The sequence below is a fragment of the Schistocerca serialis genome, chromosome 3, assembly GCF_023864345.2.
Source record: "Schistocerca serialis cubense isolate TAMUIC-IGC-003099 chromosome 3, iqSchSeri2.2, whole genome shotgun sequence".
NCBI classification, from domain to species: Eukaryota; Metazoa; Arthropoda; class Insecta; order Orthoptera; family Acrididae; genus Schistocerca; species Schistocerca serialis.
In genome coordinates, this window is record NC_064640.1 from 458,246,153 (window position 1) to 458,263,332 (window position 17,180).

The window sequence follows — 17,180 nt, forward strand, 5'->3', positions numbered from 1 at the left end:
GAGGGATTGGCAACAGCAAAATATGTCTGGATAGTATAATAGCAAACATGACCCATCTTTCCTACAGTACATCTGTTCTAAAACTAGCCATCTCTGATCACCATGCAGTACAGCTTCAATTGGAGTCAAATAAGATCCCCTTCGTCACTAAAAAGAAACTATATGTAAGCAAAAAAATTATGTATTATGATAACATCAATACACCAAACTGCATGTTAGCACACATACCATGGTTTGAGAATGATAGCTTTTCCTGAGATAGCTTTACTACTGACTTCTGTTACTGTTTCAATGCCACATGCCCAGTTGTAGCCAAAAAATTTAAACAAACTAAAAATATAAACAAAATTATGTGGATAAATAATAAAAAATATGACCCAGCCAGGAAGGGAACCCAGGCCATTGGGATTGACATTCTGTCGTGCTGACCACTCAGCTACCGATGTCGGACTGGATAAATAATGATGCCATTGAAGCAAGGGAAAAATTAAAATTATTTCATAGTGCAATGTTGAATGATAGACAAAATCTCAAGCTAAAGGAGGCCTGCAAAACTTATCAAGAATACTATAAAGACTTATTAATACAGACCAGGAGCAACTACATTGCAAACAAGCTTTAGGCTTCGCACAATGTTACTACTGGTGTCTGGGGAGTAATAAAGTTTTAGAATAAATCCTGTATGGACTTTATTACTGACCATAATGGGATGGTAGTAAAATACCAACTTGAAATTGCTAATATATTCAATGAGTATTTTTCTTCAGTAGGGGAAGCTGCCAATGAGAAACATAATAACCTGCAGCATAATTTTAAAGGCAGTCCATCTGAGCATAGCATATATCCAGCCCCTGCAAAGAAATAATTATCATCATTAGCTCTCTAAAATCTTCGAGTTCCACAGGGCAGGATGGCCTCAGTATAGATGTATTGAAAGTGTGCAGACAAAATGTCTGTGTACATCTGTCTGTAGCAGTTAATTATATAACAGAATCAGGCACCTTCCCAGACAGACTAAAAATAGCTCAGATAACACTAATCTTTAAAAAAGGAGAAAGACTCAAAATTCAAAACTACAGACCAACCTCAATACTTCCTCTCTTTTCCAAAATAGTTGAAAAAGTCATATACAGCAGTACTATAAACTTTCTCCAGATGCACAACCTAATGTTTGAAAATCAAAATTAATTCTTCAACTGTAAATCAACTAGCACAGCAGCTGCTCAGTTAATTGAAGAGATAATAAGTGGCATCGAGCACAAGCAACATGTTGCAGGTATATATCTCGACCTTAAGAAACCTTTTGATTGTGTGAACACCACAGTCCTATTAGAAAAGCTATGGAACATTGGCATCAGAGGAATTGCTCATGACCTAATAAAATCTTACATGAGTAGCCATAAACAGTTTGTACTGCTTAAAACAAAGTGGTGATCACAAATCCACAATCACAGATATAAAATATGGAGTGCCCCATGGCTCAGTACTGGGTCCTCTTCGGTTTTTGATTTATGCAAATGACATAAGATACTGCACTCAAAGTTCCAAAATAGTTCTGTATGCGTATGATGCATCCATTGTGTGCAAAAAGAAATCGTTTAACAAACTATAGATCCACTGTAATAACTTGACAAAATTGTTCAATGCTTTAATTAAGTCACTTAAATGTAAGCAGTAGTAAAACATCTCATGAAGTTTAACAACAGTAGTTTTAATGATGAAATAAAACTATACATAGGCAATGAATTAGTAAAAAAAGAATTTAGAGTAACATTCCTCTTTTTAACAATTCAAAGCAGACTAAAATGGGATACAAATGTTGACACTCCAGCATGTAAGTTGTCTAAGAACATATTTGTAATTAGTATGATTAGCAAGATCAGCAAAGACACTGTTGTCCTAAAAACTGCATGCCATGCTCTATTTTCCTCTCACCTGAATTACAGAACAGAAATTTGAGGAGCAACAACCAAAGCAAATCTAAATAAGCTATTGCTACTTTAAAAAAAAGAGGTGATAAGAATAATCTGTGGAGCAAAATATAAGGAATCATGCCATGGCTTGTTTCCAAAAACTGGTGTACTAACCGTAGTAAACATGTGCATTCTAAAAGCCATATTACTTGGTAAAAGACTGCAGCCCAACATTTGTTTCGATTTGTATCAGTACAATACCAGAAATAAAGAAACATTTTACATCAGGAGCCATAGAAAGCACTCTATGAAAAAGATCCACAATACACACATTTAAAGTTAGCCAATGCACTGCTCTGTAAAGTTATGACCCTACCCACAATGAAGCTTAAATTTCAGCTAAAGAAATTCCTGTTACAAAATCCATTTTACACATTAGAAGAATACCATATTTACATGTAGAATAAGAAGTAAACCATTTTATTTGTTATTTAATCATTTTGTTAATTGATGATGTATTCACAAGCACATATTATTGTCCTATGTATCAAGAATTGTAACCTGTTTTCACACATATGCAATGAATAATTTGATATTGAATAAAGTATTATTATTGGCTATTGCACTTTGACATCGAACATAGGTTGTGATCACATTAACGTGACTGGATCATATGGTTGATGTCTGCGTATGTCTCTTATGCACACAGTATTTATCAATGTCATTTCTTCCTTTTTAGGAGTATCAGACATGACAAGAGGCAGGCTTACACCACCACCACCACCACCACCACCGCAACCACCACTACTACAGATAAAAAACAACCACAACAACAAGAACATGGCTAGATCCTTTTATGATGCAATTGTCACTGTTACTGCACAAGGGTCCATCAATGTCACATTTGCCTCATCCTTGTCCTCCATTATCCTGGTACAGACTATTAAAATTGGCATGTTTGCTATGGTCTGGGCCACCACAACCACACTTCCTGCACCGTGGATTATCTCACCATTTTCCTGGTCCATCACGACACTGCTTAGGACCATCTTGACATTGGCATCCTGGACCTAGCAGCAGACCCCCCAGCTTGTCCTGTTAATGATCACCAGGTAAATCACATGGCCACATCTGACTACTCTGTGGTTGCTGGTGCTTTTGAAGACCAAACCTCGCAAGCTTAGATAGAAAGCTCTAAAGCAGGTGACCGAGACCCTGTCACTTTCCTTAACTTGTTCCTTCCTGCCTTACTCACAGCATCCTGCCATTAAGTGTAACACATTTCTATGCTGTGGAATCTCCCCCCACCCCCACCCTAAAAAAAATGTAGCAGTGACATTCAGAGGAAAAATGGTGTAATATCACAGGGTGACTCAGATGCAGATTGGTTCAGAACGTTTACCATAAGTGTTATCATATTGGGCCATTTTCTGAAATGCAGGGTAAACTCCAGGACCTACCAAAAACTGAGAGGCAGAATCCAAACTATTCATTTCATGTTTACAGCCTGGTCAAAGCCCAAAGAGGAGGAGTAGTACACAGTGCAGAACAAAACAGAGAAAGAGTAAATCATAAAGTAGCTGAACTCCGCTGTTTTTCCATAGCAGTCATTCAACACCCTAAACATCTAGATTTGTTGCTGTCCTCTGAGGGTAAGATGCAGCACTATGTCTCGAGCAAAAGAATGTCCCACCTTCTGTACCCCCAGCATCATGGAGCATGAGATTTTTGTTGTTGTCTAAAATTGTTTACTTTTGGGTGAGAATTTGGCAAAGCATCTAATTGATTGCTTTAGCAGGAAACTGGTACATATGGAGATGCCTACTGAGCCAAACAAGTTCTTAAAGCTTAAGAATGCTCATCACGAGGAGCATTGCCCCCCCCCCCCTTGTCGTTTGTGCAGTTTTCAAGTGCCTCTTTGCTCCTGTAGCATGCCGTAAAGATGACAGCACTCCCTCCCATATCACTGTAACGAAGTTAGATTGAATCACAAGTTGCGCACACTTCAGTATATATTTTTTCATTTGGTTCACTACCAATAGTGTAACTGTTGAAGAAATGTTTACAATATGTTGATTTGAGGTATTGTAATTTGTCCAGCACTGTCTCAATATTTCCATGTGGTGAAACAAAAGCTTGTTAGTTAATGTTTGATTTGAAACACATCATCTCCTAAGTTAAATAATACTGATAGCAGAAAAAAGCAGTGTGCGTTATCAGACAAACTAAAAGCAAAGTATCAATGCTTTGTATTTGGATGAAACATAAGTCAAGGTAAATGTGCAGTGCGTAATAGACACATTAAAATGGGATATAAGGGTGCTATGGATTTGGAAAGACATCTAAGAGCAGAAAAAAATAAAAGGATGGTATGAACCAGCTCCAACCCCCAGCTCACTGCTCAGTTTTATGAGTGAAAAACATGCACCTATAGTTAGAAATGTTCAAGCCATAGAAGTCACTCTGTCATACCATATGATTTTCCATCATTCATACAAATTGATGAATTGTATAATCAAATTTAGAAAGGAACGGAAGAAAATTTGTATTAGTCTGTGCACAGGCAAGTCTCTTGACACAATTTGTATATCAACATTGTGTTACTATGGCTTGCTTTTATTTACTGTGGGTCAAGAGGTGCCAAGGTTTCCTCAAAACTTTGGCTGCACATACTGATGTGTGCCACATTAATACATACCAAATCAGACAGTTGCCAGCACCATCTCACACCTCAACACATTTCCCCCTTTTTTTCTCTGTACATCTACAGATGCTTGCACTTCTGTTCCAGATCAAGGCATTATCTAAACTCCCTTAGAGCAGTATGACAATTATATGGGCCACATTGTAGTAACAGTAATAAGACTTTTCTTTTTTTAAGCAGATGCATTAAAAAATTGACTTCAATGTCTTTTCTTCCATACAGTTTACAGCAATTTCTTAAATAATAAATATTAACACAATAATACTTTTTACCTTTATGACCTCTGGCCACAGCACATCATAAAGTGCTTTTCATGTGTCTGGAGTTATACTAGAAAACGGTAATGTGGAAACTCCTGTGGCAAATTTTAAACTTTTCAGGGAGCCAAAGACCTGCTGAAAAACCTGAGAGCAGCTGCAAGACATTTCTCAGTACAAACTCTCTTCCTCTCAAGTGTACCACTTCAGCTGATTTTGTTCTTGACAATGTCTACCAATGTTTACAGTATCCATTCTTAAATAGGTTCGACAGGCTTCTGGGTAATTGTCCCGCAGCTCTTAAAGTAGTACGATTGGAGCAGTATCTGTGCTGCTTCTTATTTATGTCCATGTCTATAACTGCAATACCTCCTGTTCCAGTGATAACAACAGGCATTCGATTCACTTTAGGACTAATCATGGCTGCAATTAAGGTACTCAACACACAGGATTTTAGAACCGACGAAACACCGCACGCCAAAACTGCCCATATATATCTGTACACAAATTTCACTATTTACACACAGACACTTGTGCACAGCACTCCTGAATGCTGGCTTGCTTGCCCAAGAACACGTCCCTTAATCTCTATCCACACACCTCAGCATCTTGATTTTGTGTGCATGCAGATCTGCCCCATTCTGTTGCACGGTTAAAACTGTACATTTTAGGGCACCTAACATGAAGCAAATGATCAATAAGGGTGCAATGCTTTATGGTTTCAGTATGTACTTAAGAAAAAGGGTAATATATTTGCATTTGGAGTCAATTATCAATTGTGTTCTGGTGAATAAAATATCTTTCTTGCTTTTCTTATGTGTGGTAATGGAAATACCTCTAACTATTGACCACAGTCTTCCGCTATTGAATGTCTCTTGCTGCACTGCAATGGTTTCTGATAAATTTTGCGATGATACCAATCCATGAAAAATGAACTCAAAGCAGTGAAATTTACCATTCATTGCTAAATTACTAAGATTCACTGACCTCATACCAAATTTGAAATGTTGTGATTGCAGTTGGGTTTAATGACTGGTTCATGCATATTGTTCCTTATACTATTTGTATTGTTTACCATACCACTGACAACACTAACTAAAATGCAACACACTACCTTCAACTTGTCAGCAACTTCATTAAGATCATCAAACCACAAATGAGCAAAGTTGATATTTTCCTCTAACTGCCATCCATCATTTTATAGAATCCTTCCCACTTTTAATCATTTTGAATTTGCAAGTAGAGTTTCTCAAAACCAAGTTTTCCTGTTGCTTGCTTGAACGCCACTGCCCAGATACTTTTATCACATAGTATATTTATTGTAGCTGTAATAACATTAATGAACTACAAACCTGTAATTAGAGGCTCCACCTAATGTCAATTATATAAAAAATGTATCTTGTACATAATGAAATTAGCCTTTCAAAAATTATCACTGGCATTTTAGACAACAGTTATATGAAGTAGAACTTGTTACAATTTTAGAAGGAATTACAGAAGTTTTACCAACACCACCATCACTGAAATAATTTCAACGAAACTTCGATTTCCATGAACAAATTTGCCCAAAGAAGTTAGTGAATTTATGGACACTTCAGAATTCCTTGCAGACAGACAGTGCCAGACAGGGACTTGAACCCTGGACCTTTGACTTTTGCAAGCAACTTACATCAGTTACAGAATAGGATTTACTGTTTAGTGTTTACTGATTACATTCTCAAGTAGTCTCAGAAAAAAATAGGACAAAACAGGAGGTTAGGATAAGGAAGTTCACAAACAAATTAAAGAAGAAAGTTTTGTTCAGGACACAATCACTTTAGTGTCATTTCACAATACAAACTTTACAAGTCTCAACCAGTATTATCCATCACATTGCTACCCAAAACCATCTTACATTTATAAGATTTATCACAAGAGTAATGTATAACATTCTCATCAATTCACACCAATTCTAACTTTTGCAATCAAAGTCTTTCTTATTAAATCAGTTTAAGTCAGTTCACCAGAACTGCATTGACTTATATGACAATAACTAAAAGTCTTTTACAATTATGATGTTCATTACAAATACGTCAAAGCAGTGTGGGTTATTTATTTGGAAGACTAACAGGGAAACACACAAACACACTGAATAAGGGAATTTGTTTATTGTATTCCTAAATGGCATGTAATGACTCAGTCGCACAGTCAATTTGATACTGGTAACACTGAAGTAATTAAACCAAAGACACACTCACTTAGGACTGGTGGTGGAGGTGGGGTGGCAATAAACAGTGTGACATAGTTCATCAACAATGTCTGCAAAGTAAGTGAACCAGATGATTTTTGCCACTCCTATCACTAAATTGTTGTTTTGGAAATAATTCAAACTCATATTTTATATACTTACACAGTATTCTAATAACATCAATTTCATGAACAGTTCCCACACACTGCAATCCTCTTTTCAGAGCTCTATCCTTGGCCTACCCAAATACTCACGCCCTCATCTATATTATGTCAAATTACAATGTTTTTTTCAGGTCACAGTTCCTGCATTTTGATGTAGCATGTGTTCTTTTTTTACAGTCATGTAATGGTGATCCACAACCTTTTGTTACAATTTAATTTGTTACTTAAATTCTTGTGCTACAGTCATTCAGGCAAGTATACACCGAAGGAAACAAAATATTTTCACTGACTTCTTTGTGGGGAATATTCTAATGTTTTAATATAATGAAATGTTACTGCTCTTCCTATTTTAAGAGTTCTCTTTAAATCCTAGGTGATGCGCACACACACACACACACACACACACACACACACACACACACACACACACACACACACACACACTCTTCAAAAAAACTAATTTTTTGAAAGAAATACCATCTATACCACACAAAATACAGGAAAGGATATACAAAGTAAGTGCAAATACACTATTTGATACAGAAAGTCTGATTCTGAAAATATAACAGAGCTACACAGTTTTCTCCTACTTACGTAATTACAATTACATTACATCTGCAAAATATAAAACAAGCACCCAGTGTGCAGGGAACTTTTTCGTTATTAGTCTGTATACTATAAATAATTAACAAAATAAACAGATAATTTGGTGAAATATTAATTTACATCCCCACCATTATCAATATGCTTGAACATGTCAAATACAAGAATTCAAGTGATTTTTCTTTTTTTAAAAAAAATAATTCCTTATAGTATGCCAAACAAACCTTACACTGTTTACAGTTTTAAGTGTGTGTGTCACCAAAGAGGAAAGGAAGTTACAAGAGATCACCAAGTTATATATCATTACATTAGGTTGTTTTGCTACATTCATCACTAAGTAATCAAATCTTGAAAGGTAATCAAATATATTAGACACTTATCCAATGAAATTATAATGGAATTTTACACATTGCACATGCAATACTGAAACATGTTTGTTTAAAAACGTTTCCTGGCAATCGATTATGAATGCTTGTGTCAACTTAAGAGCTAGACAGCAGCACAATATGAGCTGCAACATTTTTAACACCACAAAAAACCTACAACCAGAGACAAGAATGTATCCATCCAACCACCACAGTACTAACAGGTGGTGGTACACAATCAAGCTGCGTGTGCTATTAAATGTAGCATGGAAGAAGAATGCATTACCATTATTTTCACAAGCCACTGTGTTACTCTGAATAATATATCTCCAAGTGCAGTCATAACAGCTTTACTCTCAATATTTGTTGGTAAATTTTAGTATTTTCCACTACACATATTGTAATTAATGCCATTCACTATGGTGCTTGACTTAAGTGACCACACAACAATATTGGTTGTTTTTATTATGTCAACTTTTGCTTTCGTATTTTCATTCCCTAATAAGATTCTCAAAGAAGTAGCAGTACCAAAACCACACCAGAAAATTTAAATGGCAGTAACAAAACTCTGATAATGCTTTACTCTGGTGTGTGAGAATGTTTTGGGTGTACAAATGATTCTTCGTGCAAAATCATCTGCTGTCATTGACTTTGAATCAGTCCCATTTTCAAAAGAAATGATTTACTATGAATGCAATAGTAATTAAGAAACTATTTGTACACCTGTGAGTATTACACATGATCATTAAACGGTTTGTGACTACACCAATATATCGAGTCAGCAAAGTAACCAAATAACACACTGACAGTCACATATACATGGAAAGATTTCACGTTTTGTTTAAAAAAACAACTGTGTACCCTTGCAAAGACCAAGTTCACTCATTATTAAGGGACATACAATACAAGATTACCTCTCTCTCTCTCTCTCTCTCTCTCTCTCTCTCTCTGTCACTCACTCACACACACACACACACACACACACACACACACACACACACACACACTTTTTTTAATCTTTCTTTATTTTTTTAACAAAAACTTATAAATGCTATAACATCAACAAAGTTATGTAACCTGTCCAATGTAACTAAATTAATGCTATGTGATTTTATTATGAATGTGATTCAGAGGGGTTTATCTTTTGTGCAGTTCTTAAACCACTCTATTGCTATTCCACCCAGACTTTTTTCAGATAACTAAGAAGCATTATGCTGTGACAATTATGTCATTATTTTAACCTAAAACAATTCATTCACAAACAGTTTTTGTGAAAACTCTGATGACACATTAGGAAATCTGAGAACTTAACACACACTGATATGACCAGATTTTGAAGCAAATGTAACATTCAATCTTTTCTTTGTCACAATTATGTCATTGTCAAGTCCAACTTTTTCACAGCAAATTTGACACTAATTACTTTTATCAATTTCTGAGATGAATGAATATGTCAAACCTTTATTAATTTACTGCGCAGACAGATTTATAAAAGATGGTGTCACAGGAAAAAAAAACCTTGCAGGTATTCCTAATGCTATTACCAAGAGCCTTGGTAATGTGTGCCAAAAACATAAAAAACATTATAATCCTTAGGTAAATAACTTTCAAGAGATCTATCTTAAGTTTGGGTTACAGGGGAAGTAAAGGAGATACTGAAAGATAGGGATATCCCTTCCACAAGAAGGAAGTGCCCAATAATTACAATCAGAGATAGGACACAATTCTTCCTGCATTTCAATCACAGTTGAGAACATTTGAGTAATGTTAAAGTGGTGTGATAAATTCAAACTTTGATATTTGTGGCATCTTTATCATCTGCTTTTATTGATGGCGATCTTCATGTCACTATTGACATACAGAGCAGAGAAGTGTCAACAGGCTATTGTTTCAGGTTATACATGTGTACATTGTGTCACCAATTGTCTCTTGCAGTGCAGTTACAGCCCCAAAAACAATAAATAATCAGGAACACTGATGTCTATGACACTTAAAACAATAAGAAACCTCCAAATAGTTCTGCATTACGATGTGACATTGAATTCCATACAGAATATAGTGGGAAATAGTCTGGTACAGCTACAACAAAAGAAAACACTTATCATGCATTTAACTATGTTTCTGATGATGCACAACAGCTACTCAACTAACAGCAGACACTGCTGTGATGGAACAACTTCATCCTGTATGTATGGTGAAAATGGTCTTAGAATAATAGTGTACTCATGCTGCCCATGTCACTCTGTTCTTTCACAAATATTTCAAAATACTGGTATATGATTGTTACAGCAAGGAGGATACCAGTACCAGAACCAATAGCACCCAAGAAGTCAGCTAGAACAGAAAGTGCTCCTATGCACAGACCACCGAAGGCTGCAGCAGTTGGTATGTAACGGTTCAACTCTCTAATCATGGAGTTGTCACGATGTCCACGCATTACCATTTGTTGCTCTTTAAGTTGCTTTGCCACCTGCAAGATAGGAAATATTCTTAGTTCAAGTACATGTTTAAGTAGGTAAGAGAGAACATTTCAGGGGAAAGCGCGAAAAGGGACACAAATGAAACTGTGCAATGGTATATAGCCAGTGGGATTGCTATGGTACTATTTCCAATTTTTCTTGAACGATTATCTCTCAACACCACTGCAATATCTCTAAAAGCATGTAGCAAACACAGAGAAATTTTCAGGGGAAACACTTGGTTCAAGTATGTACGGCCTGAACACACAAATTATGGAAAGGCAATGAATTACTGACAAAATTATTATGCCAGCCACCATAGTTCTCGTTTTTTAGTTCATCTCTCTAAGGATACTGTATAGCGTGTCTGGAAAGTTGGTACAGGTGTCGTGAACCGTGAGGTAGTATAAACTCCACAGTGCTTTACATGGCATGGCTGTACTGGAGGAGGCAGGTCACTGCCTTCCTCCTATCTTTGAACTGACCGACTTAACCCTTTAACGCTCACAATACCCTATGTTCTGCGGTTGACGAATGGTGGCTAAATATTTGAACACTTCCACTACTGTCGAATATCTCAGCACATACCCATTAGATTTGAACTTTATCTACAATACTGCACCTGAACATTCTGTGGTCGAATATGTAGCCACTTTTGTTGGGGACAGTCGTCTAGTTAGTGCTGCCACCTATAGGAAATGTGGCCTTTCATTACAAATGATCTTCAGTATTATTAAATACACCACCGAAAATCTAACATAGAAAGGAATATAGTGACAAACAATAAACTACCCAAACATGGAGGAAAAAAAGGAAGAAGAAGGAGGAGGGAGAGGGGGGGAGAGGGGAGAGAGAGAGAGAGAGAGAGAGAGAGAGAGAGAGAGAGAGAGAGAGAGGAATGAATAAAATACATTCCATGACACACTTCTTGTACTACTTCACTATCTTGCCCGCAACTTACAAACAAAAAAACTATGAGGGCTGCCCACAAAGACTTATTAGCATATATGTATATATAACAATGAAAAGAAACACACACTGTACATTGCCAACAGTTACGGATTACAGACATTTCTGTACTGACTTTGGCACGAGTCAAACATACAGATTCGAATAGTTATTGTTAGGACAGGTTAGTCACCAATGGTGGCAGCGTATTTACTGTTGTCTGAAATTCGGTAATATCTAGCGATTTTATCATCGATTCTGAATATGAATTTATCTGGGTGCAGTTAAGCATCAAACATCAGTCAAAAATGGTAATCAGATGCTTTTATAGACTGCATGGGCTGAGGGCTGTAGTGGTAGAATATTTTACAGAGAACTGACTTCCCTGATCATGCCTTTGTAATACTTCAACTTGATAGGTATAGAGAGGGAGACTCATGACATCAGAACTGCTGCCAGAGACAGTCATTTGTGTGACATTATTCTGAATGTTTTTATTCTAAAATTACTTTGAGCAGATAATTAGAAAATAAACTTGAGGAACAAACTTCTTAGAACTCCTACCTACAGACAGACCTGAACCTATTGAATCAGTTAACACTGAAGAAGGTATCAGTGACCGTAAGGCTGTGATGCCCAATTGTGACTACACGTATTACAAGGAATGTTAAGAAAGGTGTGAAAGACACAGTGATTTAAAAACTATGTTACAATACTGGTACCTAAACAGAGCTCAAGAAGTCAAAACTTAGTATAGAAATGAAACCTGAAGAAAGCAGAAATGAGACTAAGGAGATCTATTACAGAAGCATTTTTACTTTGAAATTAAAGTATTGTCAACCAATCTAACTAGAAACCCTACGATGCTTGATCTTACATGAAATCAGTAAGCAAGTCAAAATCATCTATTCACACCCACAGACCATAGAGGCACTGAGACAGACTATAGCCAAGATAAGGCCAAAATATTTAAGTCGCAAGGAGAGGACACCTACTCGTCATTGCTGAATTTGTCCAAATTCATGGTACATGTAGGGCATGGTGAGACAAAGTGCCCCAAGTGGAAACTCCAGATGGCCAAGTGTTAAGGAAATATAAGGAATTTTGATACGGATCTATCGATTTGCATACACGATGTTCCCATGTACGCATTAACTACAATCTCTTTTTAAATGTTTGCAATCCTGCATTTCATCCTGTACCTATACTTCTCGTGCTTATATAGATTAATAAAATAACCTATATGATGTTGCAGTTATTTGTGATGTCAGTAGTGTACACATTGCCAAGGAGCACAAAAATATTTGCCACCTGGTAGAGTCGAACCTGCAACCCTTTCAATGTAAAATCCGATGTCTTACCACTGAGCCAAACACCGCTTCCTAAAAACACTTTCAGAGGGACAATTGATATGGTGAACATTGCGATAGATCTGTATCAAAATTCCTTTTATTTCCTAAATGTTTCGCCATCTGGAGTTTCCAGTTTGGGCCACGTTCTTGTCTCACCACACCCTACCATGTACAATGAATTTGGATGAATTCGGCGATGACAAGTTGGTATCCTCTCCTTGTCAGTCTTTCAAAATTGTTTCACCCTTCTCTGAATTATCGCATGAATAGCAAAATGGCAGATACTGAGATAACTGATCTTGGAATAGGAAAGCATCTGCAATTGCTTAATAGAGGAGAGGCATCAGATAAGATACCTGTAGGATCCTACAAAGATTATGTGAAAGAACTTGCTGCCCTTCTAGCAGCAGTTTATTGTAGTTTGCAGGAGTAAGGTACCTAACAACTGGAAAAATATCTAAGGTCATTCCCGATTTCAAGAAGGGTCATATAGCATATATGCACATAATTGCAAGTCTATATTGTTGACGTCGATCTGTTGTACAATTATGGACAGTGTTTTACGCTCAAGAACTATGACATTTTTGGAGACTTAAAATCTCCTCTACTAAAATCAACATGGATTCTGCAAACATAAATCTTGCTGAACTCAGCTCACTCTGTTCCTCGATGAGACCCATATTGCTGTAGATAATGACTCTTAAGTTCATGCAGTGTTCCTCGACTTCAGGAAGGGATTTGACAACGTCCCCAACTGCTTTCTAGTGAGGGGGAAAAGAAAAAGGAAAAAGAAAAAAGGAAAAAAGGAAAAACCATGAGCCCACTGAGTATCAGATCAGTTTTGTGACTGGATTCAGGACTTCCTTGCAAACAGAGCTCAATGTGTCACTCTTAACAGAATAAAATCTACAAATAAAGATAATTTCTGGAGTACCCCAGGGAAGAGTGATTGTACCATTACTGTTTACAATGTAGATAAGCAATCTAGTAGACAGTGTCAGAAACTCAGACTATTCACAGTTCATGTGGTTATCCATAAGAAAGAAGAAACACCAGAAGAGAGTATTTGCAAAATGACCTAAGGAAAATTGATGAATGGTGCCATCTCTGGCAGCTGACCCTGAATGAAAATGAATAATATATTGCACATCCATAGGGAAAGAAATCCACTGTTGTACAACTACACTATTGATGACAAACTGCTGCAAATCGTATATACCATAAAATATCTAGGAGCAACTATCCAGAGTGACCGTAAGTGGAATGATCTCACAAAACAAATAGTAAAAAATCTGACGCCAAACTGAGATTAACAGGAAGCATCTTGCGTAAATGTAACTTAACCACAGAAGAAGTGGCTTACAAGGCATTTTTTCAACTGATTCTCTAGCATTTTTCATTAACCTTTGACCCTCACTAGGCTGGAATGATGGAAGATAGAGAAGATCCACTGAAGAGTGGCACATTTCGTCATGTAATCATTTACTCAGTACAGGGATGTTGAACTAATTCCATTGACAGAAGCTGCAAGAGAGGCATTGGGCTTCATGGAGAGGTTTACTACTGTAATTTCAAAAGTGTACTTTTTGGGATGAGTCTGACTACACGATGTCCTACCACACACATTGTGTGAAATGGCAATGATGAACATTACAGTATTAGAGATAATACAGAGGTTTACTGACAACCATTCTTCCCACACACCATTTGCAAGTGGAACAGGAAAGGCGAGGGATCAGTCAGTGGTACCAGAAACACCCTTCATAACACACCAACAAGTGTCTTGCGGAGTACTGATACGGATGTAGTTGTACCGATTCCAAACAATACCAAGTACCATTTGCGAGCTACTGTGTCAGTTTATGATAACATCATGAGGCAATACATTTTGTTGAACGTGTTTGAAAATTACAGTGAAAGTCCACTTTTACACTTTTCAAGGGACTTAAAAAGTGTCATAAAATGTGAGAAACAATATTTTAAGCTGTAAAAGTTACGTGTATGATACCCCTTGCATTTTCGTACTTTGTGTACGATACATGTACATAATAAGCATCAAAATACTTGTCACAGACTGATCTTTATCTAATAAAGGTTTATTCCCTAATAAAAACTGCTGACTTAATGGGAACTGTTAACTATCTGGGAAGTAGAAATGTTTGCCTCTATTTCACACATCATAATTGACATTTCTGGAAGCCTGAAGCTGTCATTAATTATTTAAATAACGAAACACTGCATCAGTTATGTAGTTTTTCATGCCAGCACGAGTGTTTCGAAAAAATTTTCTTGTTGCCAAGAACTAATTTTTACGCATTGTTTGTCGTGTTTGCATATGTGCAGTGCTGCGGCTCTTGCATTGTAGTCATCTTTGAGCTTATCAGGTACTCTGCCTCCTGAGTTTTGTAGAAACCCCGCTCACACTGTGTGTGATCACAAAAAACACACACATAAATACTCCATTTGACAATTAGAATAAATTCTTGAAACACATTTTGCTGAGCATGAAAAAATACCGAATTGGCACTGTGTTTAAACCAAAAACATTTGAGTGACACGAAGTGAGAAGTTGTTAACTAGCACTACAACAAAAAACACTAAACATGGTTCGACAAAGGTGTCAAGACGATCACAACAATCACTGAACTGTGCATGTGCAGTACAGACAATTTGGAAATGTTTCTGATTGGTCACGATACCTTCAGTCACACAAATCAGTTACTCCTGTCAGCCACCACAGTGAGTAGAGCTTGGCTATAGCAAGAGATACAGTGTGAATTGTTCCAATTATTACCCGTTTACCAGTTCAAATCCGCTATTCGAAGAACCCTCTACCAGGCACTTAAATATGATTTGCAGAGTATCCATGTAGAGTGCTCTGGTGTCAAGAAACTTTGCCACATAATGTTTGTAAACACTACTTGATAGCCAACACCATGCGAGCGTCACTATGTCAGTTTTTCTCCACGAACATTTTTTACATAAAGCATAAATCACAAAAAATCATAAATTGCAAAATCGGGTGCAAATTAACATTGTGGACATAGGAAATTTTACGGGAGTAATAAAAAATGTCAAACACAGGGAAAACGTTAATTACGGAAACGTAAAAGCATGGTTATAATGTACATGATTTACAATGCACAATGATGGCCCAGTCTGTCATCTCACATGAACTACTGTGAAGATCCAAGGGTGGTAGATGTCAAAGTGACAAATGTGAATTGTATGCAATCCTTTTAGAGGTGCTCAACATGATATTTCACACAGCTGTGATGAAAATTAGGATCCAAGAAACCTTATGCCTTGGGCTCCCTAAACACTAACAGAGGAATATGAGAAATGCATACGCTGCACATGTTGTATTCTTGTCTGCTATGCACAAGAAAGATATTTTTCTTGGTCCTGTCATGATGAAACTCAAAACCACAAGCTTTAAACTATTACCAAACACATCTGGCACAAAATAAATTTTAAAAGTTTATTTTGATATCACGGCTTCAGGATCAAAACACTAATCTTTTTCATCTCACACCTTCTGGCGTCACCATCTTTTCTCCTGTAAATTCTGAAACATTACATTTGAAAATGTCCACTAACTGAAATCTCCTGCTTTAAAACAATCAACTTCACATGGTGAATGTCACCAATGTCTTTTCGCCAGCTTTCAATGGCTAGAATTGGAACGTATGCCACACAACCCAGGCTATGGACCCAGGGAGTTCATTTTTCTGTATGTACAGAAGATTCTTTAAAAAATAAGAAACACTATTGGGATGCTTATGGAATTAAAAATTAATCTGAAATATGACAGTGTCCTGGCTGAACAAGTGATTATCAACAACAACTATGGAGAAGAACTAAGTACACATTTAGCAATAATTTGCCATAAAAATTACATCAGATAATACTGCTAAAATTACAAAGGGTGAGGAAGACAGCAGAATTTAGATTCAGAAGGTGTAAATCTCAACCCACTTCAAATAAAAATAATATTCCTAACTTTCTGAATTATATGTTCCTTTTACAGGAAGGAAAGAGGGATTGGCTCAGAGGTTGGAGGAAGGGGAGGAAGAGCCAGGCACGCAGACCCTACATTAAGAGGGTCTCCCATTTTGAGGAGAGGTAGGGATGCCTCGAAACAACAATTCATTTTTATCTTCTTTCTCACCAAGTAATTAAAAATAT

At 36.8% G+C, this 17,180-nt stretch overlaps 1 protein-coding gene across 1 annotated transcript in view; it reads right to left on the reverse strand.

Moving 5' to 3' along the window:
* Window positions 1–7,646: 7,646 nt before the first annotated feature.
* The window catches only part of LOC126470358 (protein transport protein Sec61 subunit alpha), a 43,519-nt gene continuing 33,985 nt past the window's right edge, over window positions 7,647–17,180 (reverse strand). Inside the window, exon 9 of the mRNA XM_050098154.1 lies at window positions 7,647–10,703. Coding sequence (XP_049954111.1) covers window positions 10,440–10,703 — 264 coding nt within the window. The 3' untranslated portion in view covers window positions 7,647–10,439. The remainder of the gene's footprint in view (window positions 10,704–17,180) is intronic.